General features: G+C 40.6%; 1 protein-coding gene across 3 annotated transcripts in view; it reads left to right on the forward strand.

Annotated features, from left to right (window-relative positions):
* The window catches only part of WDR7 (WD repeat domain 7), a 234,924-nt gene that overhangs the window by 10,908 nt on the left and 196,382 nt on the right, over nucleotides 1-27,634 (forward strand). For all 3 annotated transcript variants that reach the window (XM_044431250.1, XM_044431252.1, XM_044431251.1), the window contains exons 2-14: nucleotides 5,023-5,194; nucleotides 8,705-8,811; nucleotides 9,050-9,128; nucleotides 10,880-11,054; nucleotides 13,664-13,740; nucleotides 14,562-14,681; nucleotides 15,473-15,618; nucleotides 16,647-16,761; nucleotides 17,270-17,402; nucleotides 18,632-18,880; nucleotides 20,389-20,609; nucleotides 22,223-22,418; nucleotides 25,137-25,351. In XM_044431250.1, coding sequence (XP_044287185.1) covers nucleotides 5,036-5,194; nucleotides 8,705-8,811; nucleotides 9,050-9,128; nucleotides 10,880-11,054; nucleotides 13,664-13,740; nucleotides 14,562-14,681; nucleotides 15,473-15,618; nucleotides 16,647-16,761; nucleotides 17,270-17,402; nucleotides 18,632-18,880; nucleotides 20,389-20,609; nucleotides 22,223-22,418; nucleotides 25,137-25,351 — 1,992 coding nt within the window. In that variant the 5' untranslated portion in view covers nucleotides 5,023-5,035. The remainder of the gene's footprint in view (nucleotides 1-5,022; nucleotides 5,195-8,704; nucleotides 8,812-9,049; nucleotides 9,129-10,879; nucleotides 11,055-13,663; nucleotides 13,741-14,561; nucleotides 14,682-15,472; nucleotides 15,619-16,646; nucleotides 16,762-17,269; nucleotides 17,403-18,631; nucleotides 18,881-20,388; nucleotides 20,610-22,222; nucleotides 22,419-25,136; nucleotides 25,352-27,634) is intronic.

A 27,634-nucleotide genomic window follows, 5' to 3' on the forward strand; every position in this document is an offset into this window, starting at 1 on the left:
GACCTAGAAGCTTGTGAAAGGTGAAATTGTCAAAATGAAGTGTACTGTGTCTGAAGCCAAATGCTGAAGTTCAGTTTAGTTTTTGCAAATGGGTAGAATATACTTTGGCAGTTATAAAATAATGGGCTTCGTATCAGTTGCTTAGAGGAGCCTATGCAGATCTGGCCCTTTGGAACTTGCACAGAACGTGTGGAGGTTGGGTCAGCAGGCATGAGCCTGCTCCATTTTCCATGGGTTTCAAGTAAGTATATATTGCAGACAAAGAATGAGGAAGGTACAATGCAGAAGCAGAGCTTTTCAAGCTCTGGGCTTGCTGAGGGATTCTTAAGTGCACCACTGATTCTGAGTGATACATCTTTACTTATGGGAATAAAATTCTATTTTTAACGGTCACTTGAAAAATAGCCCTCTTGGTAGAAAATAAATGGCCTGAATTTTATCCATGAACTTCCGCACTTAGTCTTAGAAATTGATAATTGCTTAAAATCGTTTTATTTGCAGATTCTAACTTCGCTGGCGCTTGCCATTAAATGTTATTAAGGTTATGTTTACTCTGTGGAGACAGCATTTGCAAGTCACTATTAGCATAGGCTTTTTCTTTGCTTCTGGCTGAATGATAAGCATGTCTACTTGGAAGTAATTCCCATTTAGTTCCACTGATTTAATCCTATATTTATGTGTTTATTATTGTATCTTTAGACTTTAATGCATGAACTGACTATTTTGGTTTTCTCTGTACAGCTTGTGTGTTTCCTTGCATGTGATTGGTCTAAACTCTTTGTATGCCTAAGGGGAGATGTGTAGTTTAGATAACAGAAAGTTGATGTAAACAGAAGCTATTCAAAGAACTAAAATAAATTGACTTGCTTTGAATAAGTGTTCCATGATTCACGATTTATGGAGATTGATCAGACAATTGCAACATGGTCACCTGAAAGGCATGTAAAAATCTGTCTGATTAGGGAAGGGAAGGAACTGGCTATTTAAAAGCACAAAACATTTCATGTAGCCCACCTAGACCAAACTTTAAAGTGATCCTTCTGTTTCAACATGTTACTGACTATCTGTTTATCAGCTCATATTTGGAATCCTTCTCTGAAGAGTTTTCACTGAGGATGAAAGGTGTTCAGTTGTCTTTTGTGTGATTAGCCACTTCTGCTCTTCAAGCTTTACCCCTGTTGTCAATAACATGAATGAAAACACACGCCTTGCCAGAACAAAATGGCTGCATGGGCTTTTGGAGAGTCGGTTCTCATTTGTGCTTAACATGATAAGTATTAAGTGTGCAAGTCAATTGTACTGATCTGACCATACTCAGAGAAGAATGTCAGAGGCTGTTCTTGTGTGCCTACTTGTAAGAGCAGTTTGGGGAGGGGGAAAATGGCAGGATAGGGCAGGGACCAGTTGCACTGCTGAGCAAAGCAAAACGTGAGCACAAGTTCCAAGGCCTTGTGGCTTTTGATAGATATTCATGAAACATCTAGAGGGGATATGATTCCAAGATTTCTTTTGTTTGATGGTCCTGATAATGTGGTACTTTCTACCACTTGTGTATGAAATTTCTGGCAAAGTGGCTTGCTTGCAGAGAGAGTTCAGTATGAGAGATAAAGTAGTTAAATGTTTCTCTCACTAGGATGATGTCCAGACGTCACCAAATTATGATTTTAGGGAGATGTGAATGAGCCCAGCCTCTTTCTGAACTGCACACTTTCCTTTTTCCTATTTCTGTGTACCTAGGAGGAGGCATTTGGAAATCCTCACTTCCATATTTGGTTGGCCCCAATTTGCCTTGTTGTTTGTACTCAGAACTGAGATCAATTTAATGAGAGAGTTTCCCTTTGATGGTTGTGGGACGGGGAGAAGCCCTCAGTGCCCCTCTTCTCTCTTCAGCCCTTCGTACCCTCACTTCAGAGTCAGTAAGCCCTATTCATCCCTGTAGCATCCCTGTCTCAGGGATCTATAATCTGAGCATCCTAACTTGTTCTTTTTCACTCTGAGTCTTTCACGTATTTATAATAAATCCCCTAGATTCTCCCTGACCCACACCATAGCATCTTAACATGATAAGTTCTCCCCATTAGGTTGCTTTCCCTGAAATGGTAAATGGACTTGCTTGTTCTCTTAGGCTGGGCTTACACAGCAGTCTCCATTCCTTGTGCAAGGAAGCACTGGGCAGTCAGTTGCTAATGTGCCAATCCAGTTCCATCCTGGTTATTTTTACTTCTTATCACTTTGCTTATGGCATGCAATGGAGACAAGTGCCAACTGTGCACAACCTCCCACATTTAACTGTGGTTTGTTTAAATAAACCAGCTTCAGAAACTACAGTTCGAAAGTTAGTTTAGTGGTTACCATGATTGAGTCTATAACCACAGTTTGTCAGATTCAGTAGGCATAACAAGTTGTGTTTAATCAAAAATGGAAACAAAAGCTTTCAAAATTGACATTATGGTCCTGTGGGAGTAGTACAGGGAAAAAGTGTGACCCCGGCAGGATGCTCAGCACATATTTACCTAAATTGTAGTTGAGTATGGTATCGGGATGGAGCCAGTGAATTTTGATATGCCTGGACAAGAAGTGACCTTGTATAATGCTGCTGATATTATAGTTTGTTCTGCAGGCCACTTCATGGCATTCAGATTATTGGGCTGGTTCTAGGACTTACTTTCCACAAGAAGAAGAGGCTTTCTGGGTTCATTTCCTCTTCACCCCTGGACAGCAAAGCACACACCACTCAGCAGATTTTCCTAGCTTTCCGTGCAGCATTTTTAGGAGACTGAAGTGGTACTGTGGGAAGTCTGCTGTGTGTGGGGAAGTCTGCCATGGCAGTCGATCAGTTGTAAATCTGGATCCAACTTACCTTGTTTAAGGATTGCATGAAATATTACTGCAGTGCTGGTGTTAATACTGTACTTGGCGATGATAGACTGCTTCATATGCCCTTGAAGAGGTCATTTGACTGTGTAATTTTTAATGGCGGGACATATACAGGTTTCTTTTTAAGGATTTGATGGTATGCCAAGTTATCTGTTTACCACTACAGTGACAAGGCAGAGAGGAATGAAATAAAAGCTGGCCGTGGTCTTTTTCTTCCAAAGAGTGCAGGTGGTGAGCTACTAATGGGGAAGATGGATTCTATCTGAGCTTCCTGGGGGAGGCAAGACTTCTTCCAGGAACTCCAGTTTAAGTTTCTGCCTTGTGGTGGGAGGCAGGTATTCCTGGTTCTCATCCAGTGAGATCAGCTATGGAGAAAAAAGCGGGGAGATGTAAACAAAGAGGAAGAGGGAAAGAATGGAGGTGGCCCGCTCCACTGGGCATTCAGGTGGATGGTGTGGACGTTGGGGCCCCAGGAGCATAGACTGCCCCACCACAAGCTTCCCACCTGCCAAGGAAGTAAGAAGTTATAAGTTTACTAAAATAAAAAATGGGCACAACCATAAAACAGAGGCTACCTAGAGAAATGCCACTATTGCAAGATCTTGTTAATACCCATATATCCATAATTCGATATCTGAGAAGTCTCTCTATGAGTGTTTTTAGACTTTTAGAATGGATCGTAGCAAAATAGTGATACAAATGTTCATACAAGGTGCCATAGTCTTAATAATGGCCACTTGGTAGATATTTGTGTATCTTATGAGAATTTTAATAATTTTTGTATTACTTTCTGAACATGCTGAGAAGAATCCAATACCTCTGTGGTGCAAACCCTTCTTCTCTGGTACATGTATCTCCTTGCATCCTTCAGAATCTACCCCAGAGGACTCCCACCCCTTCATGAAGAACTTCATAAGTTTGCACTGTTTTACTCTAGTACATTAAAACTGTGCCTTGGATTTTAGAACGCTGGTTTTACTTTGGATGCATGGCTCATCCTACAAATGCAACCATAGTAATCTATATTGTTTTCAGCTCTCTGTACAGCAATATGGTAAATATCATATTGAACAAGTCAACATACCATTTGACTTGAAAACTCAGGGATATATTTCCCAGTGTTGGTTTCTCTTGGGCTACAGTTAATGAGAAACAACTTGCTGCTTTTTCTCTCTGTGTGACTGGTAGAAAGCATGGTAAAACCTGGCAAGCATATTAGCTGCTTGAGTCAAATATTATTTATTATTTATCATATTTACATTCTACATTTTTCCTATGGGGAACCCAAGGCAGCATACATGTCGTTTCTCCTCTCCATTTTATCCTCACAACAGTATGTGGTGTAGGTCAGGCTGACAGTGAGTAACTATCCTAAAGGCACCCGCTGAATTTCATGGCTGCATGTGGCCCAGAACCTGGATCTCCTGAAACCAATTCCAGCACTAATCACTATGGATGATTCATTGTAATGTAGATATTGGGTGCTCCATTTGACCACATTGATTCATTTGGGAAGTTGCTGGGTGTATAACATGCCTAAAAACTTAGAATTGTTCTTATGGAGCGTGGTGTGGCACTGAGTGAAAATAATACACCTATTCATTGCTTTTTTTGTAAGAAAAAAGCTACTGGAACACATGAAATTATTTACCTTTTGCACGTAGTCAATCACTGTACACACCCGACAGTTGTGTAACGAAACATAACGGTTGCCGCCCACGGTAAGCACTCAGCACGCGACCACACGGCCAATCACAAGCCGAGCAGCACCACAAGCCGAGCAGCACCATCACAACCAGTGCGGACGAGGTACGCATGTATCGGATTCGACACACAAGCAGCTCGCATGCACCGTTTTAATGATTTTGCTGCTGACCTGCTACGCTCAGCAGGGTGATTCAAATCCATGTGGACCAAACATCAAATTTTCAAAAGTTACTTTTAAAACTTGGACAATCTGTCGAAAGAAGGTGCCGGAACAATGTTCCAGTGTGTTCTATGACAAAAAAAGCACTGCACCTATTTATATAGAGTGCTTTTAAATGTTTGAACTGCTTCTCATCCCTTATCTCAGTCATCTTGTGTATTAAATGATTTGGTGACTCTTTCTGCTTGTAGATGCAACAATATCAATTATATTTTCAGGTGTGAAAGCATAATGGCGGGCAACAGTTTGGTCCTTCCAATCGTGCTATGGGGACGCAAAGCACCCACTCATTGTGTATCAGCTACGCTGCTAATGGATGATGTGTCAATGATTGTAACGGGATGTCACGATGGACAGATATGTCTTTGGGACCTCTCTTCAGATCTAGAAGTAAGTTTAAATAGTGCACTTTCCGATGCCTTCCGAAATGATGAATAAGTTTTATTTAAATAGAATTGTAATACCTCCATTGACAGCAATGCAAATTACAACATTTATGGACAGTTCTAATCTGAAGTGGGTTGGGTTTTGGAAATCTACAGAGCATGGTTACAGTATGTATGCTTCTCTCTAAGCATATCCTTGCTGCTTGAGCTGCTGCATAACAATCAATATATGTTATTGATATTCATAGGCTTGCTTTTGTAGGAGAGAGTGTTGATTTTTTTTTTTTTTGAAAAAAATCATTAAGCCATGGAAAATCAATGAGCCCTGCTAAAAAAGCGACTCTGTAGGGTCCTCTTTCCCCCTGACCTTTTGGAGGTCAACTTGCTAGATCAATTTAACATGAATAACTAATGCAGATACTGAGCCTGGGAATATACTGTTTCTCCTAAACAATTCTTCTAAAACTACTCCTGATTTGTTTATTAGTTTGTTTTTGGTGGAAAGATACAGTTAGGTGATGGTGGTGGCTGTGCAAAGCCTTTGAAGACTGGGAAGGGTTGAAACTGAAATACATAAACTGAAACTGAAATGGCAGATCAGATATTTACTCTTTGCCCCCCTTTAAAACCAGTTGTGTTTATTTCAGGCATGTACACAATTGCAAGAAACCATGGCACTTCCTTGGTGGTTGAATTATTGTGGCAATTAATTCAAGCAGTTATCTGCTCTGTGAAATTGCAGTAACTTTTAAAGTAAAGTATTTCTTTTCCACTTGTCTTTTCTTTCTGGATAAGGGAAACAAGTGATGCCTGATTCAGCCAGCATAATACCAGTTTTCAGTTGCTCAATCTCATTTAGAGGCACAGATGCCAGTTTTAAGTAGAGAGCTGTTTGGAAACAAATAGCAGTACTTTTTTCTTTTAAGTGTCAGGGAATCCTGACATGAAAGCAGCAGTGCAAAGCAGCATTTTTATGCTGGATGCTCATACTTCTCCACCAGTTCAAGGTGCTTAGTCAACTTCTTGCACCTTTTAGGATGCAAAGTACACGTGTCAATTACAATGGCAAAGATGGCCCCACACAGTATTTGGATATGTGATAAAGGGCTTCAGCTTTCATAAATCACAATCTGATTCTTGTATACACATAAAACAAGAAAAAAACATGAATTAGACTTGCAACCCATTAGCCACAAGTTAGTACTTGAGGGGGCTAAATGGATAATAATTCTGTCATATTACAGGTAGGAATTACTTGATGTTTAGCATTCGATAGGAAAAATTAAAGCCAGACTGAATATTTTAAACCTGTTATCCATCCTTGGGAATGATGGGAATTGTAGTTTCAAGCATCTTGCAAGCACTAGGTTGGAGAAGGCTTTAGTATATGTTGCCACTCTCCATGCATATTGTTATGATCTTCAAGAACCAGCAAAGGCAACTTTGCACAGCAGGAACACAAGAATTGTTCTGAATGGGTTCTGGAATACCCATTGCCAGCTTGACAGAGTCCAAGTCTGAACAACTTTTGAAAGCATGGTCAACTTTGCTTGTTTGTTGGCCTACAGGGCTCAGAGTTAAGTTGGCAAAGGTTGAGAAAATGTGAGTGATAAGTTGAATGTTAGGAACATTTTAATCACAATTTTCCTAAGGGATGGATTGAGTAATCCTGTAGTTCCTATACAGCATCTGAGGGGAGGGGGTGGTCATAATATTGACCATATTCTCCCTCTGAAGCACTTCTGCCCAGCTGTTTTGCAGGGCATGATGCTCTGCAAGGAGGTACATAATCCTCCACTTTGGGAGGATTGTGTGCTTTTTCATACGATTGCAATAAAAAATCTTTTTCTAGTAAGTTACATTATCAGAATCAAACAGCCCATAAAATTGTGCTCTTAGTATATCCTCACTGATTAAAATTGGCCTTTGACAATTAATCTTGGGTTATAGGTGAGTCATCTACAATTAAGCCAATTAAAACTTGCAAGACTATATAATTGATTTGAAGCCCTGCTGGCTCCTTTTGTTCTCTCTGCCTCTGCCTCGCCCCTGCTCTTTCTCTCTGTGCATGTGTGTGCATACATGTTCACGTCTGTGTTTGTGTGTGTTTGCTCACCAATCTCATGCCTTCATAATAGGAACATAGGATGTTAACTTATACTGAATTGGACCTTTGGTTCACCTATAGATGTGGGAAATGAATTAGGCACCTTCTGCATGTGAACCAGGTGCCACATCACTGAGCTGTAGCCCTTCTTACACGATGAAATCAACTGTGTGTCTAAACTGGATGTGGGAAACCTGTGAGATCCATGCAGCCCTCAAAGAGGCTCTGTGGGTACCCAAGGTGCCACCCTCAAATTCCTCTCCTTGCATCTTGCTTACTATATGTATTTTCTTCCCTCTGGGGCATAAAGCTGCCTTTTTAACAACTCTGCCACAGTCATCTCTGGTTCCTCTCTCAAGAATAACATTGAGGAGGGAAACCTTATAGTAGAGAGGCCTGGAATGTCTTTTGCCACTCCGATCAGCTGTATTTCTCAGGAAACATTCATGAGGGGGAAGCTACAGAGTTCAGCAGGCTGGAGCAGCCATATCCTCTTCTAGGAGGGATAGGGGAAAAAAATCCCTGTCCAGAGAATAGAGAGAGTGTGTGTGAATGTGTAAAAGCTTTGCATGAGTTTATGTATCTCTGAGTGTGTGGGGGACAGATGGAATGTAGGACCCCGTGGTGACACAGTGTAGACTGTCACCATTTCTGTAGCTGACTTGCTGCTTTCAGGGCAAAAAGGTGCACATTCTGATATAAATGCATAAACTAACACGTCAAATTCATGGTTTTAATTTAAACAAGCAAAGTGTTTAAAAATATAATTTGTAAAGGGACATGTGTACAAGCTGAAGGCTTCCTTCATTTGAAGGTTGTGGCATACTCGTTTATGAGATGTCGACCGATTCCTTGGCACTGTGGGGAGATTAAAAACGACAGGCATTGGGAACCTGTGTCATTCACCTGTTTACTTTGCTTGGGTTGTGTTAATCATCGATGTAGGATTTAGCATCGTCTCAGTTCAGCTGGGATGCCAAGGTATGGTTTGGTGCTACATAAATGAGTTTGAGGCTCACCTGTTCTCCCTTCATTATATCCTTCCTGTTTGTGTTTAAATCTGAATTATAAACCGTGGCTTTGCATGAAGTCTGAACAAGGAGTCAGAAGAACTAGTTGAAGATATTATGTTGGCTGCTTCATTGTAAAGGAAATGATTCATTTAAGGTGTCTTTCAATGTTGCCATATTTTTTTTAAAAAACTTCCTGTACATTCTTTATATACATTCAGTTCTAACATCGTTGTAATGCAGCTTATATAAAGAACTACAGACATATCCAGTTAATTACTGGCAAAATGCTTTCTCCATAGCTTGGTACCTTTAGTGTAGGCAAATGTACTAAATTAACGATTCAGCAATCTTCTTGCTATTTTTTCCCTGCATTTTTCTGTTTCTCTGCTCCTAGATAAATCCCAGAGCTCTGTTGTTTGGTCATACAGCTTCGGTTACATGCTTGTCCAAAGCCAGTTCTTCAAGTGATAAGCAGTATATAGTGAGTGCATCAGAAAGTGGGTAAGTGCTTATTACTTGAGTTTTGCTTCATTCTGTTACACTATTGTTAGGTAGTATCACAGGCCTTTTTTGTGCAAGCTTTTCCACCATGGGTACAACCAGGAAGAGACCAAAAGCACTCCTTGGGCTTGTATCCTGGTGTTTGTCTCCAAAAGAGAAGTTAAGGAATGAACCAAGAGAGCCTAGGTTCAGGTGAATGCAGGAGAATGGTTGGTTAATTGCCCTTTATGTTGTTTAGGGAGATGTGCCTCTGGGATGTGAATGATGGAAGATGCATTGAATTTACTAAATTAGCATGCACACACACTGGCATACAGGTAAATGCTTTAAATATAGACTAAACTGGTTATGTATAAGCATGTATATATGTATAAGTGTGCTTTTTATCTCCTTTAATAAAATTATGTATTGTTCATGTAGGTATGTGGCAGCTCGAAGGCTGCAAATGTGAGCCATTAGTGAGCTTTTCAAGGAACTAGCAAAGAGAAAAGTTTGGGTTTCAGCACCATCCAGAGTGCAGACATAATGAAATTCAGAGAGCTGTTATGGAGACTTACTAGTGACATTTTAGTTGAATCAATCCCATTTTATTTGTGACTGCACATGCAAAAGGCAAAAATCGGTAGTATTTAACTTATATAGCCTTCTTCATAAAGAACCCGAGTGGCTAATAACATATATAGAAACGTGACTCTACATAATTAATGTGGAAATCATGAGTAAAAAATAGACAGAAAAATACAGTAAAACCATCAACAGTTAATAAAACCCCAAATATTGCACTTGCCTATATTTTATGAAGGCCTAAATGACAACAATTTGACAGCAATGCCAAATGATGTTTTGCAGAAGGGAGTGCCATAGCTGGCACATGTGTGGGTCCCACAGGTCACATTGCTCAAGGGCATCACTAGCAAAGGTTCTCCCACTGATCTTAAATGCAAGGATTGTCAGTATTGGAGAAGGTGACCCTTCAGGTACCTGGGTACGGAGTTGCTCAGGGCTTTGTACAGTAGTTCTGACATCCTCAATTGTCCTGATTAGTTCACTGGCAGTCAGTGAAGAGATTTCAAAGCTGGTATGATAAGTTCGCATTGCGCTGTCACTAACAACACATGGTCCAGTAACATTCATCCCCAGCTTTAGCTTCTGGTCCTCATTCAATGTAAGCCCCACTGAGAAAATTGCCAGAGGTCAGTTGAGACTACTGTTGCCAGTTATCGTGGTAATATTCCTATTCGATGTTGTCCAAACTCTGATTTTTACATTTTGGACAATGTAGCAAGGAAGCTGAATGTTCAGAATTAGGAATTGTTCTATCATGTTGTTGTTCAGTTGCACAGTCGTGTCCGACTTTTCGTGACCTCATGGAGCATAGCATGCCAGTCCCTCTTGTCCTCCACTGTCTCCCAGAGTTCACCCAAATTCATGTTCATTGCACCAGGGTTAAGCTGTGATTTAACTTGTTCAGTGTTACTTTCAGAAAATCTAGTATTTTCTTACTTATAGCTTTTATTAAAGGATGATTCAAAAACTTGCTATAGTATGCAGATAGGTTACTCATGTGATCTGAAAACAAATCATATGTTGTTGATTTTTAAAAAAATGCATGGTTGACTATACCTATACCAAATAATAAAGCCAGAATCTTAGAGGAGCAAGTTCATACAGCCTGATCTCTCCCACCAGTGGGAGTGGCTTTGATAAATAAGGCTTTGCCTAGCAGAGAAAGATCAGTGTTGTCTATGTATGAACCCAGCTCCTGGCTTGTCTCTCTTGATCAAGCCAGGAGTTCTAAACCAATGTCAGAGCCTGGCTACAGGCTCAGGCTTTTTTGGAGAACAACATACCAAGAGTCCCGGCTTGGATGCAAGTAAGATTTTTCTTGCTGGTCAGTTCCCGAGAACTGAAGCTGTTGGTGCTGGTAGGAGGAGTCAAGTGAGAAAGAGTTGGCAATGTGCACCCGTTTTGAGCAAAAAGTCAGGGTTTATTGTTTGGTGTGAATGTTACCAGTGAGAATGGTGAACTAGTATAGCTCTGAACGAATGTTTCCATTTTCTTCATTCAGTTTTATCAGTTCACAATTGGGACCCAGCGTGAAGGAAGACTGTTGTGTCACGGCCATTATCCTGAAATTCTTGTTGTGGATGCTACCAGCCTTGAAGTTCTTTATTCTTTGGTATCAAAGATCTCCCCTGACTGGATCAGTTCCATGAGTATTATTCGATCTCACAGAACACAAGGTGAGATTTTACAGGTCTTGTTTTTCTTGGCATCTGTATGAAGCAATGTTTGGAATTGGTAATATGATAGTCTGTCCTAGGTGCCAGTTTGATCATATTTGAACTGGTCCTTGTAAATGCAGAAAAACGTTGATCACAGATACTTTGCATCCTGTTCTGCACCTCTGGGACTGTGGCTGTGACTGTTCAACATAACTTACCTTTGGTTCCATCCTTTGTAGTTCTGTCCTTTTTGCACAAAGGCTGCCCTCATACCCTGCTGAGCATGAACTTTAGAGGTTTCCTCAGTGAACGCACCTCAAGCTACTAGTTTTATGTTGATTAGCTCTTGGATAGCAACTCATTTGGTAGGAAAGCTATAGCTGCGTTCCCATGAACTAGAACTTGACAAGGGTAATTCTTAGCTGCTCAACTGGAAAAGACTCCAGTCTTTCCTGTATGTCATCAGCATGAGTTCATAGACTCTGAGCCCAGATCTGTCAAACTATACCATGTCAACAGTTTTCTGATTCTCACACTATTGTGGTATTGAAGAAGACTTAAATACCTTGAAATATTCTGTAATATGATTATGTTCTGAGTATAGGAACACTCTAGGTTGCGTAATATGATTATGTTCTGTTCATTAACATTTGTAGATAGGAGGAAGGTTATCAGGAGGTATCTAGTGCAGTCCCTTTTGGCATTCCTGCAAGGAAATCTTGGCTTTTCACTTGCTAATTATATAAAAACAAGTCACAGACCTATTCTTAGCCCAGAGGCAGTTAGCTTTAGTATCAAGCAACAAGTCTATGAAAAATTTCTGGGAAAAAATGTATCATAAAGTATAAAAGAACACCATGATTGTTTCCTACTTTACATTATAGAGATGGGACAGAATATTCCATCTCATTTCTTGTACTCATCTCCTAAGTAGATGGGTGTGGGATAGATGTAGATATGGCTTATTGGGACTGGATGGAACAATTTGCACAATGAAATGACACATTTTTTTCTGGAATATGCTGGCTTCTGACTGCTCACCCATTTCCAGTGCTGGAAAACTGTGTTTTCCACAATGCATGAAGTGAGTAACAAAACTGAGTGGTTTCTCTCTGGAACAACACACAGATCTGGACTTGCTTGGAGAATAGCACATCAGGAGCAGGGGAGCATCGATACTCTCTTATATGTGCATTTCCAAACCAGGCCATTTTGGATTCCACATTCTGGTAAACAGAAAAAAATGTGAGGAACAGTGGGTAGAGTATTAAATTTAGCAATGAGAAAATTCTTGCACTCAAAGCTATTTGTTAGGATAAAATAAGAGCATTAAAGGAATATTACAGTTAAAGGCAGTTCCTGAGTTATGAATGTTTGTGTTACAGACAACCCATACTTAGAAACGGACTTCCGTAAAACCTAATGATTTTTTAAAAATTATTGTGAAAAACTGTCATCACCAGAGAGAGAGAGAGAAAGAGACTGAGAGACAGACAGACAGAGACAGGGGGAATGAGAACAGAGGGAAGGCTTCCAAAGAATCACAATAGATAGAAAGGCAGTGAAAAGGTAGACAGAAGGCCTCCAAAACATGCCTTATCCTGCCCATCTAGAAAGGGAAATCTCTCCAGCATTTCCTTGCTTCAAAGAGGAAGCACTGGTGAGGTTGGGTGGGGGAATGCTAGAGCTATTCATGGTTTTTCCACTTTTCCTGTACCCCTAGCAGGATCCTGTACCCCTAGCCCCCACAAATGTGGAAGGCCAACTATATGTGATCTGTATGTGATTACATACAAATTCATGTATACTTAAAGATGAATCTCCATTTTCTCAGTAAAGGAACTTGTTTGTAACCCAGGGGCCGCCTGTACTTTTTACAGAATCATAGCGTTGGTACATCTACTTTGGCATTATCTATATACTAGGTTTTTCCAACCCAGTGCCTTCCAAATGTATTGGACTAAAGTTCTCATCAGCCTAACCAGTGGTCAGGGATGACAGATTGAAGGCACTAGCTACTGGAAGGTACTTCACACTAACATGGTTCATATGAAATGTCAAACAGAAGAGGGTGAACTTCCCTGTGGAGCTGATGGTTCTGCATTATGCAAATCCAGGCTGTGGTGAGGGTACATTCCATCTTTCGGCTGTATGCAAATCTGCTGAGGGTGAATTGTTTGGGTGGTTAATTTTAGGGTTGTGGGTTGCTTGTTAACTTCTCCATCAACCCACTCTTGCTGGGCTTGCATGTAATGACAACCTGCAGTGTGCTTCTGACGTCACCTGAACTTACAGGATGGCAGCTGGAGCCATGACCTAAAAAAATCTTGTATGGAAATCCACCTAACCTGGTTTCTTGTGGCATGCAAATCAGCTCATTGATTAACAGTAGCTGTCCAGTGTTTCAGAGCGGGGTCTTTCCCAGTCCTACTGCAGATGCCAGGGACTGGAATTTTTTGCATGTGTATAACACATAGATGCTCCCTTGAGCTTTTCAGACAATGAATCCAATATGCAGTAAATGTATTTCTGTGGCTGCATCTCCATCACCTTTTCTTAATAATGGGATTGTATAGATTGTCACTGCCTTTGTGAAATAATAAATTTTTCACCTTCATTTTCCCTAGAGGATACTGTTGTAGCAGTGTCTGTGACTGGCATTCTAAAAGTGTGGATTGTAACTTCTGAAGTGAGTCACATCCAGGTAAAAAAGAATCAAACCTAACTTCATATAATACCTTCCACTTTTTAAATGAACCGGATTAGGCTCAGTGGCTTTGTATTATCATATATACTAGTGATCATACCAGTCATATGAGCTTTTATGACAGGAGTGTTCTCAGAAATACTTTCGCCTTTGCTCAGATATGTAAATTGACTGTAAACAGATAGACTTTTAAAACATACTTACGCATGGGCTTTTTGTCAGGGTGTGCTTATTACACTTAGAATTCCTTTATATTATGCGAAGAGGAAATTTCAATTTATATCATAAGTGACCTGTTTTTGATTTTGTTCTTCCCTGTTGTAAAATGTGGTTCTCTCTCTACCTCACTATCTATTTCACAGTTTCAGTACTCTTAATTAGTCTTGTTTAGCATTTCAGATGTTTTGAGAGCATCCATCCCCTGATCATGTTGCAAAGATTCAAAGAGCTTCTATTTCTTTGACTATTACTGGATGCTGAATGTAGCTAAACCTGCTAGGATGAAAGTTACTATCTGTGATGGGAAAGAGGGTGTTCTTGCCTACCCCAGTCTCCTATCTCAGCAAGCAATTAAGAGGGAATTTAAAATGGTATTCAGCATTTAAAAGGAAATAATATATACTGACAATTGTTATGTTTGAAATCTATCCCCTGAGGGAGGTTTTAAGACTGCAAAATTAGCAGGAAAGGCTGATAAGAGAAAGATCAACCCAGCTGCATATCTTTTTTACAAGGATGCCAAAGAAGAGTAAAGAAATGAAGCCTGTTGGCAAATATTGCACTAGTAAATCGTTTAGCATTAACTTCTCTCTTTTTAGGATACAGAGCCAATCTTTGAGGAGGAATCAAAACCAATTTACTGTCAAAACTGCCAAAGCATTTCTTTTTGTGCATTCACCCAAAGATCACTTTTGGTGGTTTGCTCTAAATACTGGAGGGTAAGGATAACCAGTTAAGTAAAAGCTGGCTTTTCTTTTCTTTTCTTTTCTTTTCTTTTCTTTTCTTTTCTTTTCTTTTCTTTTCTTTGTTGTACAAGCTACTATAATCAAATGGTCTGTGAGGCATACATACAAAGAAGCTCAGGATAGTCAGATTCTAAATCAATTAGAGTTTGATTCCATTGAATACATAATCTCTTTGGCACATGTGAGCTCACACTGTGTTGCCTGCGTGTTTCCTTTGTATTAGAATAATACAGAAATTTATCCAAATGCTATGGTAATCATTAACAGAATGGCTAAAATATGGAGTAAGGCATTTGCTTCCCAGTGTTTTCTTTAACAAAGAAAAAGAAAGGATAAGAAGCGCAGAATTCCTTCTAGTATTGATTATGCAACTCCTAGAGTATTTTGCCTTCTGCCTCTGGAAGCTTCTCCCCCCACCCCTTCTGCATCAAAGCTAAAACATTTCATTTCTGCAAATTAGACTTGCTGAGCTGAAAAGATTTACCTCTCTCATGAGTTTCTCACCTGTGCTCTTTTGCTAATCCCTTAAAGATACTGTGAGCTGAGTGGCCTATTTGGGAAGGTTAAGATATAAATGTTTTTCATAAATACTTATTGCAATCACTTTAAAGAGACCATATTTCTATTTTCATTTTTAATATGATTTATTTACACTTTAAAGAATGGTTAGAAAGTACAGAGAAAATTACAAGTTCCTAGCTATCCAAACACTTACACATTTTATAATATAATGATTGGTTTTTGTTATGTATTTTTTCTTTTAGGTGTTTGATGCTGGAGATTATTCTCTGCTTTGTTCAGTCCCAAGTGAGAATGGACAGACTTGGACAGGAGGTGATTTTGTATCAGCGGACAAAGTGATCATATGGACAGAAGATGGTGAAAGTCTCATATATAAACTGCCGGCCAGGTATCTGCATTTATAAACAATAGGACAAAGGCATAAAGAGTCTTCCGTAATACTGAGAGAGCTGTTTCTCCATTCTTTATGCAGAACTTGGATGGGTGAATCCTGCAAACCAGAATATTAAACCATAGTTAAATCCTAGCAGGTTCTAACTAAATGGTAGTTGGAAAGAAACAAAGTTCCCTGAATTTGGATAGTATAGGGAACTCTGCCTCAGTCCAGTTTTGATTGTCTTACACACGAAGTGGAGAGGAAAGCAAAAGAGGGAATTGTGGGTTTGTGCCCTGGGCAAGGTTGGACCTATAATGCTAACTGAAAGTTAACTCTCTGAATTGGCCTTGTGTACAACCTATGAAAGTTGAAAGAAGCATGGTGTTTGTATTGTCCATATATCTGTATCAAGAAGATGCTTCCTTACCTAATAAAATACCAGCCCCTGTGACATTTTCCCAGGCATTTGGACAATAGTTATAGCCCAACTGCTGTGAGCTGCTCATGCTGTGATCATTCTAGTCTATGAGTAAAGATCTTGTGTATTTGTGGATGAACTTTTTATTACTGTACTGTGTTATAAAGATGTTTTTATAATTGTTATTAGTATGATTGTGCTGATTATAGTGTATATTGCTCTCAAACTTTCCCCACCTGCTAAATTGATAATCTTCAGGTATTTGCTACAGCCCCGAACTGCAGACTGTTAATTTCACCTCTTTAGGCATGCTTGGCAGCCTGATGGGTCAAAGTAGCTCCTGAAGCTTTCCTGGATTAGGTGTTTGCTGGTGTAGAGGGTTACTTATGGAAGGATGAAGAAGGGCTCAAAAAGATAGAACCACCTTTTGGTTTCAGCCCGAGAGTCCCCTTTTTCCTTCTTACACTATTTTTGTGCAACTTTGTATATTGTTGCCTCAACCCACAGCTAACTCCCTAGCTCATGGCCAATATATGTACACCAAAGCTGCTTTTATGACACTTACTTTTGCCATCTTTATATGGACTGGTGCTCATTATTTCTATGCCTCTTTCACCTCCAGTTGTTTGCCAGCCAGTGATTCTTTTCGCAGCGACGTTGGAAAAGTTGTTGAGAATCTGAATCCGCCTCAACTCTACTGTGTTGTGGAGAGAGCAGTACAGAAAGCGGATAAACGGGTAAGACTGTCTTGGTGCAGCTTCAGCATTCCCAGTGAGGGCCATAATTACAAGTGGACAGTGTTTCAGCACATATTTTGAAGTGTTTTTTTAAGGCCCGGGGCACTCCATCTGCTGATTTTATTTTGATGCTGTTTTAACATATTTAAAAGTTTATGCTCACGCTGAATGTTTTATATTTTAATTTCTTTCCCTCTATATCACCCAGGGAACTTATCATGGCCGGGCAGGCTAAAAATGTTGCTAAAACAGATTGAAAGTGCCTGATTTGTGCATCTGGCTGAATATTGTCTCTCCCGATGGGCTGGCTGTGTGTCTTTAAGCATCCATGCAGGTCTCTTTCCTAGCAATGCTTCCTTACTTATTTTGTAATGGGAGATACTGCTTGGTGAATCAGGTACCCATTTATGCACAAAAACACGTGGTGAAACAGGGATCCTGATGGATGAGGTTTACTCTACTTGTTCCTTGACCCTGAGATTATTTTCCCGGTTGTCTTACTTTGCAGTTATTAATCTGCCCTCCTGTTACCCAGTTCTTCTATGGCCGCAGGGAGTGCTTCCATAAATTGCTTATCCAGGGAGACTCCTCAGGAAGGCTCAGCATTTGGAGTATACCAAATACACTTGACCAGCCAGAAGGTAACAACTTCTTTGATTAATATCGCTGTTCTAAGAATGGCTTTCCTTATTCATGGTAATTGTATCAAAGCAGTTTCTGTGAGTGCTTACATTGAATTGCGTCCCAGTTCTTGTTCTTCCTCTTCTACCAGCAGTAGCCCATCATCAAGGCTGGATGGTTTCCGTAGAAGCATGACAAACATTCGAAATTATGTGATGGTTTTCCATTACCTTCTATGTAGCAGTGCTATGGCTGATTATGAGGTCTACCATCTCACCTGTAGTCTTCCATACTGAAGTCCTGTTAGCATCCCCTGGCCTCCAACTGGTACCAAAAGTGCTGCTGCCCAAGGTCAGGTGGAATTTAAATGCAGGGCTCCACAAACCTCCTGACTGGGCCCCTGCCAGAAACAATTGGCGTTCCCAAGGGATCGAGTTATTCGCCGCTGCCTGCAGCATCACTGAGGTTTGTGCTGGCTCTACTCAGCCTGCAGGCCAAACCCTCTGGCCCAAGGATATCTATAAATGCAGGCTGATACTGCTGGCTACAAAGGTAAAATGGTTCCCCTGTATCCTTACAAAGCCTGAGCACAGCCTGCTTTAAAGCTGGGCTGGGTTTTTCTTTCGGGGAAAGTGAGTGTGTATCTTAATAAATAATACATGAGGGAGAGTAGTGAAGGGAAATCCGGGGAGCCGGAATGTTGAATTGCTTAGAAATGCAGTGGTGGTGGTAGTTCAGTCAGGTCTTGCTTTGGTTTTCAAATCCCAATTGCTTCATCCGCCTTAAGCAGGCATTGTAGTCAGAATATGCTCCATAATCACTCTTCTTCCACCATCCGTGGGTTTCTGTCAAGAACTGTATTGTTGTGTGTGGCAGTATAACCCTTCTGATTCTGTTTTTAGGGCATCCCAAAAACTTTAAATTAAGTTCCCCAACTATTACTACTGCTAGTTCGCCTCGTAGTTCCCTTACTACTCCACAAACATTTTTACTAGCCTACCTGCCTAAACATACTAATCTTACTAGCTTGTGGGCAAAAAGAAGGAAGAAATCCCAACCTGAGTAAAATTTATTGGCTACCTAAAAATGATCCATCTTTACTTTATAGGCAGATGGCCAGAGGCTAATTGCATGCAAAGTTTTGAATGATTGAGACTTTATGAAAAGTTATGAGAAAGTCAGTATTTCTGCAGCACTCTTCTCAGTATTTTATTTATGTTTGCAAATCTGTTTTGTTTTAAAAATTCAGGACTGAAAGTAACAACTTCCACTTCCCTTCAAGAAGCATTCAGCAAACTTGTTCCTCGCCCTGCTGGAATTATAGATCAGCTGAGTTTCCTACCAAATAGCGAGGAGCCACTCAAAGTGACAGCGAGCGTGTATATCCCTGCACATGGTCGTCTTGTCTGTGGTCGTGAAGATGGAAGCATCATCATCGTACCAGCAACTCAAACCGCTATAGTTCAGCTCTTGCAAGATGAGCACATGCGTAGAAGAGGTATGTGAGCTTTAGTGTAAAGTGTGCAGAACAGAATATAAAATGCATAACTGAAGCATGACAGTGTTACAGATGTGTGAAGAATCTGCTTGGGAATAGAATTCAACAAATAACCATATAAAAAGAACTTTGATATCATTGCACTTTACCTGAGTCTGCCTTTGAAAAGCTTCATCTAGTCCAAAATGCTGTTGTCTGTTGATGCATATGAGGTGGAGTTTTATGCTTGTTCTAGACTATTTTTACTGGTTGCTTCTGGGCTTGGTTCATGTTTCTGGTTTAAAACCTGGTCCTGTGACCACATCAGGGTGCTTTCCTCTACATCAGACCTGGGCATTGTACGGCCCACGGGCCACATCCGGCCCGATGGCTGACCCTGACTGGCCTGCATGAGGTCACTGGCAAATTAAAAGTCAATACAAATATATATCGTCATAATATAGATGCAAGCAGTACAACTGCACTGCTTTTATCTTGAAGGATCTGCTAAATTGAATTGAATTTATTGCTTTTCATGTAATGTTAATGTTAATGTTTTTGTGAATATTCATTAAATAGTGTTGTTCTGTGCTCCACATTTTCATTGTAATGTTTCATTTACTGTTTTTATTGAGATATATATTGAGCAGAGCTGTAAGTGTATTGGTCCGGCCCTTAACAACTGTCAAAGTTTCTCATGTGGCCCCATAGGAAAATTAATTGCCCACCCCTGCTCTACATGAACATTCTCAGCACTTTAAGTTCAGCTGCTGTGTTTCCAGCTTCAGTTGCCTTCATTTCAGGAAATGAGACTGGTTTCCACCAACAGCAAAAACATTTTAGTTCCAACTTCAGAGCAATAGAATGCTTTTGCTTTGAGAGGACCACTGCTGATTCCCTTCAGTCTCTTTTTTCAGAGACCTAACATATGGTAGGCATGTCATGTGTGGAGCTGGCTGGATCTGGATGGCCTGGGAGGCCCCTTCTGACTTGCTCTGTTTCTATGTGTTTATATTTTTATTGCACAGGCCTTTGGAAATTATCTGAAAGTGACAGGAAGCAAGTTTCTGATTGTTGCCTTGAATTTGTGATAAACTCTAGTGTTCATCTTTTATTCTGGATGAACTTAATCTACTCTGTAAACCAAGTTGGGAACATTTGTTGTTGTCATCGTCACTGTTGTCAAAGAGAGAGATAAGAATACTGGAGATATCCTCCTATCACTGCAGAAGTAGCTCATTTTCTAAATCTGTCATTTGTGCACATATCCAGCTTTCAGTAATCATGTCTAGAGAAACTGTAAAGCACTGTAGGTAATTACTGCACTGAATCTCCTAAGAAATGCAGAGCAAGGAAGCCGCAGGCCAGGCATGTGGTCGAGGATGTGTTAAATGCCAAGTCTGATGCCACAGAGTGTTAAATGGGTTATTGTAGGGGATAATTACATCCCAAGTTTAGACAATCGGGAAAATGTAATCCAACACTTTTAATATTGACAGTATATGTTGACTTAGCCATTACTTTTCTAGGTTGGCCACCTCACCGAACTCTGCGCGGTCATCGGAACAAAGTCACCTGTTTACTGTATCCTCATCAGGTCTCCTCACGTTATGACCAAAAGTACCTGGTCTCAGGTGGTGTAGATTTCTCTGTAATTATCTGGGACATCTTTTCTGGAGAAATGAAACACATCTTCTGTGTGCATGGGGGAGAAATTACACAACTTTTAGTTCCTCCAGAAAATTGCAGTGTAAGTTGATGAATGCCTTCTTGTATTATGCCCTCATTAATTATGATGCATGTAAATTTAAGATTTCAAAATTGCATCATCTTTGTGTTGTTGCAAAACTGCAAACCTTTCTTGTTTAATGATACAGTGGTATGACTGAGTGTATCATATGAATATAGATTTAGCTCTGCAATAACCTTTGTATTGAAAGTAATGGGTATAGGCAAATGTGTTTTCACATTCGCTTGGCAAATGATTTTTATTTCTGTACTGACTTTAAAGGTGGGAAACCTTACCAAGGTGGTTGAGCAAATATATAAAGAAAATCATTGCTTTAAAATATCATTCAGATACAAATCAAAGCCAGAATTCATAGAATGGATTAAATTAAAAGACTGGACCATCCGGCGTAAAGGAGTACAAATCTTTTGCGTAGATTACTGGTTTTGGAAGAAAAACCAGTAATCTTAGAAGACTGGCTATGTGGTCTTCATAGCAGTGAACATGTAAGTGTTAAGTAGCAGCTTGCTAAAGAAACAGGCATGGAGCAAGAAAAAGTATCTTGGAGAAGGGTTTCCATGCTTCAGTAGGAGTGACTATATGGCCAATAACAATGCTTATGAAACGCTTTATGGAAGGGACATTATAGCACAAAGAACAATCTCTACATGTGGGTGCAACGTGGTTTAATAACATAACCAAAGAAGCTTAGTTTGTTGCATTGCCAATTTGCTAATTGAGAGAACTCATCCTATTGCCTTGTTGTTTGAGCTACCATGTCTAGGTAGAAACTCATAGGACCTAGTATAAGGTTCCATCCTTCATCATTGCTGAACATTTCGCCATGTAGCCTCTGCAGGAAGAAATGCCTTGCATTCGGTCACAGGTTATTTCTACAATGAAAGAAGGGGCTATGACTCTCCTGGGAGTGTAATAGAAAGTCAGGATGCATGGTCCAGTGCCAAATCACATGCTTTGAATGCAGAACTTCCAGTTGTGCTCTTCGGGGTTTGGAAAGATGGCTGCCTGAAACCCTGAAGAAGTTTTGCGCTACAGCTCCTAGCATTCCTAACCATTTTCCTTGCTGGTTGGAGGGGACTAATTTGGAGAAGGCTTGAGTAGACATTACTGACCTAGAGGATCTCACTTGGTTTAAGGCAGATTCCCGGGGTGGTAAGAAGCTGGATCAAAGCCAAACATAGGATTGTGCATGAGCTGATGTTCGCTGTACTATCACAGTGGTTGGAATGAAACTATGGAATGGCCTGCCAGAAGAGAGACATCAGATATTCTAGACTGCTACCTTTTGGAGAGAGTTAAAGGTGTATCTCTTCCAACAGGCCTTCTTAGATAGTTTTATTTAATATGCTTGTTTTGGTTGAAATTTTAACTGTTGTTGGTTTTAATTGCTTGTAAACCACCCTGAGCCTATGGGAATGGTGCAGTATTTAAGCATGCAAATAAAATAACCTACAGCTGTTATACAGAAGTGATTGGGTTTTTAATTGAGTAGCACTTACCTTTCTGTTATATGATATTTTTCAGTAGTTTACTTACGAAGCAAACCAATTTGTTCTAATGGATTTATTGCTAAAATTCATAAGTTAACGGAAAGTATTACTTCTCCTTTTCAGACAAGAGTGCAGCACTGCATTTGCTCTGTCGCCAGTGACCATTCAGTAGGACTTCTGAGTTTACGAGAGAAAAAGTGCATCATGTTGGCTTCCCGACACCTCTTTCCTATTCAAGTGATCAAGTGGAGACCATCAGATGACTACCTAGTTGTTGGCTGCTCAGATGGCTCTGTATATGTGTGGCAAATGGATACTGGTAAGGCCAACTGTGTAAGAAATGGCTTCAGAGACTCATTCAGATGTGCACTTTGGCGTTGCAGAGGGTAGCTTAACAACACTGTTCCACTTAACCTTTCACAGATTAGGATATGCAGATGATCGCTCTTGCCTTATTCTCTTTATTCCTTCTCAGAGGAAGTTGCCTTTGAAAAACAAAGCGGTCATGAATTTGGGGTTGTTTGACTTTTCAGTACTTGAGATCTTTACCCAGGCAGCTTCATAAACCACCCAGAGAGCCTTGGCTTTTGGGCGGTATAGAAATTAAAATAATACTTAAAAAGGGGAAATAACTGACCACAAATATTAATATATTTCTTTTAATGGCCTAATTTACTCAAGAGGAAAGAGATTTTAAGTTCTTAATCTTGAGCAAAGGGGACTGCAGGTGGCGCAGTGGTTTAAACTGCTGTGCTGCTGGGCTGGTTGATCGAAAGGTCATTGGTTCGAATCTGCACAACGGGGTGAGTTCCCGTTGCTCCGTCCCAGCTCCTGCCAACTTTGCAGTTCAAAAGCATGCAAACGCGAGTGGATGAAAAGGTACCACTTCGGTGGGCAGGTAACAGCGTCCCGTGCACTTCGGTGTTTAGTCATGCCGGCCACATGACCACGGAGACTGCGGACAAACGCTGGCTCCCTCAGCTAGGAAACAGAGATGAGCACCGCCCCCTGGAGTCAGGCATGACTGGACTTAACGTCAAGGGGAAACCTTTACCTTTACCTTTAATCTTGAGCAACTTTAAAAGACAGCTTTTAAAGACACATGTTAGACATTTGCTTTGAAAATGGAAGCTGGGCTCATAGTTGAGCAAATGTGCAATGGAGCTTTCCTTCCAACAGTAGTGCTTGTACTTTGTAGAGTCAGAGGATCCCTGGAATACATCATATAATAGAAGGGAAGTAGCATGGGCGGGCGGGGGGAGAGAGGAAATATGGTGGAGACATCAATATGCCAACTTTGGTCTCAGGAACACAAACGTTGAATATTTCAAGATTTCCAGATACATTGTATGGCACACAGTGGGCGGTACCAACATTGTGCCATCAGCTCTTCTGCTAATTCCATTGTGCAGGTGTGACCCATGGCTTGCATGGTGGAGATTTAATGTTCCCAACAGGAAGCCTGGATATGAGCAGGTACAACTAGCTTCTGGCTTGGGACTGCTGAGTGGAACCCCCTTGGCAGGGCCCCCATGGGCTGGCCTGCTCCTTCAGCCAGCATTTCTGTTCTTCCCCAGATGCTCTAGGAGTCACTGGACCACCATTGTGCAAGTAATGGGTCTCACTGTGAAATGAAATCATTAGGACACTGCTCCTGGTGTATTCTGAGTGTACACACACTCTGATATATAGCTATCCATCACTTTGGTTGTGCCCAAATATGGTAACTCTTGGAAGAAGCATTCTGCCTGGTCAGATGGCAGAAATGCTCTGTTTTGTCTTCGTGTAGTTCTTTCTGCTTCAAAATTAGCTGAACATTTTATTACTCAGATCCTGTGCTTTACCTAATGGACCCATGGGACATATTCAGAGCAATCTTTATCAAGACGAGCAGGAAATTCTCTAGTGAGTGTGTGGAAGTGATAGTTTCCAAAGACTGAGTTAAATGTCTCCAAGTTGAGGAAAATACGCACTTATCAGGTCTTTGCACTGGCCTGCTTTCCAGTTGTTTTTCCCAAAGCATAAAGGGTTAGGAGATCTTCAAGACTCATAACTTTCTGTCCTAGCACCCACAAAATTTCCACATCTGTTGTTGTTGTTTTTAATTAAAACAGATAAAATTGCTTTTTCAAAAATACTGTCATACATTTAAAAATCAAAGAATTCTAAAAAGATTGTGGCCCCAGAGCAGTGGTGACACTCTTTACCTAAATTCTTTGATGGATAATAATACTTGGTCATAATACAGAGGTTTTTCATCATCTTATGGTAAGCAAATAGTTTGGTGTTTTTTTCTATGGGAATGTATTAATGCCCTGACTCTTGTGGCAGCATTTTAAAAAATCTAAACAGTAAAGAGTGTTGAGCAATGACATGATTGCCTAGAACTTGTAATTCTCTAATTCGTCCATTGATGCTCTTTTGTAGTAAACCACGAGAAGTATGTTTCTCATGTTCAGTAGTTCAGAAGTATTTCTGAACATACTTAAACTGTTTATATAGCACTTGAGAATTTAAGGTAGTACAAAATCTAAGCATAGGGAAGATCTGTGGGAGAGGCCCTTCTCCGGGAACCCTCCGTGAAAGAAATCAGGAGGGTAGGTACTCGGAGGAGGGCTTTCTCTGCGGTGGCGCCCAATCTATGGATGCGCTCCCCAGAGAGGTCCGCCTGGCGCCGTCGTTATTTGTTTTTCAGTGCCAGGCGAAGACCTTTTTATTTAAGCATCGTTTTAATTGTTAACAGTATTTGCTTATTTTATCTGGCCAGGGCGACTTCTTTTATATTGTTATTTATTTTATATTGTTATTTTTATATTGTTATTATTGTATTTTTCTTTATGTTGTGAGCCGCCCCGAGGCTTCGGCGAATGGGGCGGCATAGAAACGTTTTAATTAATTAATTAATTAATTAATACTTTGCTCATTTGAAAAATAGAGGGACAATATGGCCTCGTTGCTACTGCCTGGTAAACTTTGTAAAGTTTGAATTAATGTCTGCTATAGCCAGTTTTTTTCATCCTCTCCCTGTCTTCACAAGGTGCCCTGGATCGCTGTGTAATGGGGATAACAGCTGTCGAGATCCTGAATGCTTGTGACGAGGCTGTGCCTGCCGCAGTTGACTCTCTTAGCCATCCCGCTGTTAACTTAAAACAGGCCATGACGAGACGTAGCCTCGCCGCATTGAAAAACATGGCCCATCAGAAACTTCAGACCCTTGCCACAAACCTCTTAGCTTCTGACTCCTCTGACAAAGTAAGCTTTTCATTCCTTTTCTTTGGTGATGAAAGCAGGTCAAAGTAGCTATTAAATGATGACTATGAATGCTTCTTCTTATCTATTGGTGCAATACCTGTCACCTAGCGGAGCTGTGAGTTTGGAAAGGTGTCGTCTATATTGCAAAGACCTCTTGAGATCAAGAGGTCTGTGGCTGCAAGGCACAGATACACAGTCCACCCTGTGGGGTTACTGTTACTAGAAGTCAAGAATGTGTGTTCAGGTCTTGCTCAGACCCCCTGACATCCCCGAGTTTTTGAGCTGAAGCTTGTTTCTACTACTAATGCGATATTGCAGGATGAATCAGCCCAGGTGGCTGTTTCTGGTATGAAAATGAATTTCCCTGAAGCATGAACTTGCATCTTTCTGCTAGTCTTTCAATGGCATAGACATTTGTGCTTCTTCTCCAAGAAGTGCATGTCCTTTATTTTTTAACCGGGTTCATATCTCTGGCTGCAATCGCCGTAATTCCCATCCTCATCAAATTCATGGTCAATCAGTCTTCAATCAGGTGTACCACCAAGGTAATGTTTTCCTGAGCACCATAATAAGCATAGTGCTACTGCAATGGAATTACTCTGTTCACATGCTTCAGACTGTTCACCAAGATTTTGTTTAATCACTGCAGCAACACAATGATCAAAATAAAAATTGTGATTTTTATGTCACAACAGTGCAGATGTTTGTTTTTTAAACTATGGGTTGTTCTGTACAGAGTAAGTGTTCTGGCTCCTGCTATCTGATCTCTGTTTCTGCAAGTAGGAAGGGCTAAAGAACTCAGGGATGCTCCATGTCTGGGTTGTTTAGCCTGGAAACGGGGAATTCTGGGTTGTCTCTTTTCCAGTAGCCTAGCGTTCCTGCTTTACCTGCTATCTTTGGCTGTTTGGGATCTGTAAACTGGACCGTAGGAAGCTCTGTTGGTAATGCTTTTCTGCCTGGAGAGAGTAGAGGAGTAGCATCCTCTTTCGGAGAGAAAACTTGCAAGTCTTTACCTATGCTTTCTCCAGAGTCTCCCACTTCAGGATTAAGTGGCAGCTTTGTCTATTATGCATGCTGCTTCTTACTGTGCTCGTATCATGGTTGTTGTGTGTGACAGGTATAACGAGTCACATTGGAGGTTTTGTCCAGGAGATCTGTCAGATTAGATGTTAGGAAGCTTATGGCTCCCGTGCAGCATTTTAATAAGGAATGGAACAATCAAAATGTCAAATCAGATGCCAAGGGAGGCTGTTGGGCAGTATTGGAAGAGGCCAGAATGGTGTCTGCTGCTTTTCATTTGATCAGAGATGGCAGAATTCAAATAGGGGTGGGGAAACTCAATAGAGCTACTGAGTCATGCTAGAATTTAGAACACAGCACACTCTCAGTTTCTCTGTTTGGTATATATATAAAAAGTTTGTATCGCTGCAGGAGTGGGATAGAAAATTTATGAGTGATTCCTTGAGAAATTGCATAAACCAAAGGGGAACTGATCAACTTTCCAGGAGGCAGGTGACAATCTTGCATAAAAGCTGTCCCTCCCCATTCTAATGGAATATTAATAGATGTGCATATATTTTATTTATTTCCTGCATGCTAATCACACTCTTAATCCTCTGATTAAGTGTCAAATCTTATATTGCCAAAATGATACCACCCCCTGTACAAGAGATGGCGAGAAATATCTGTGGAAGCATTTCCCCCCAAGTGAGAATGAACCTTCCTCAGATGGCCCAATCAAGAGCAAACGTGCTCAGGGACTATGGGATGCTGACTGTCTTTGGAGATGGGGGCAAGGACAGAAAATGAGGGGATGGGAAATGGAAAGGAATAGCATGGACATGATCCTGCACAGAAGCACCCCATACTGCAACATTCAGCTGTTGGGACAGAAATGCAATGAATAAAGAAGATCCAACATTTTGTTGCAAGTTTCACTTGATCTGTATAATTTATACAGGTCATAGGATCCAACTTTTCTTTCACTCCATTTGTGTAGTCTTGATACCAAACACCATCATGTTCAACTGCCCCAGCATCATCCAATGTACCAATAACATTAGATGCCATTTTTTAAAATGATAGGTTGCCAGTTACTCAGCGATTAGAGACTGCTGCTTAGCAGACAGTGTAGTAGAGTGGTTAGAGTGTTGTACTGGGATTTGAGAAATCCAGGTTTTAAACCTCACACAAAGCTCACTTGGTGACTTTGGGCCAGGCACTCACTCTCAGCCTAGCCTACCTCATAGGGTTGCTGTTATGAGGATAAGATTGAGAGGAGGA

The sequence above is a fragment of the Varanus komodoensis genome, unplaced genomic scaffold (genome assembly GCF_004798865.1).
Source record: "Varanus komodoensis strain SLA01 unplaced genomic scaffold, ASM479886v1 scaffold22, whole genome shotgun sequence".
In the NCBI taxonomy this organism is placed as follows: domain Eukaryota; kingdom Metazoa; phylum Chordata; class Lepidosauria; order Squamata; family Varanidae; genus Varanus; species Varanus komodoensis.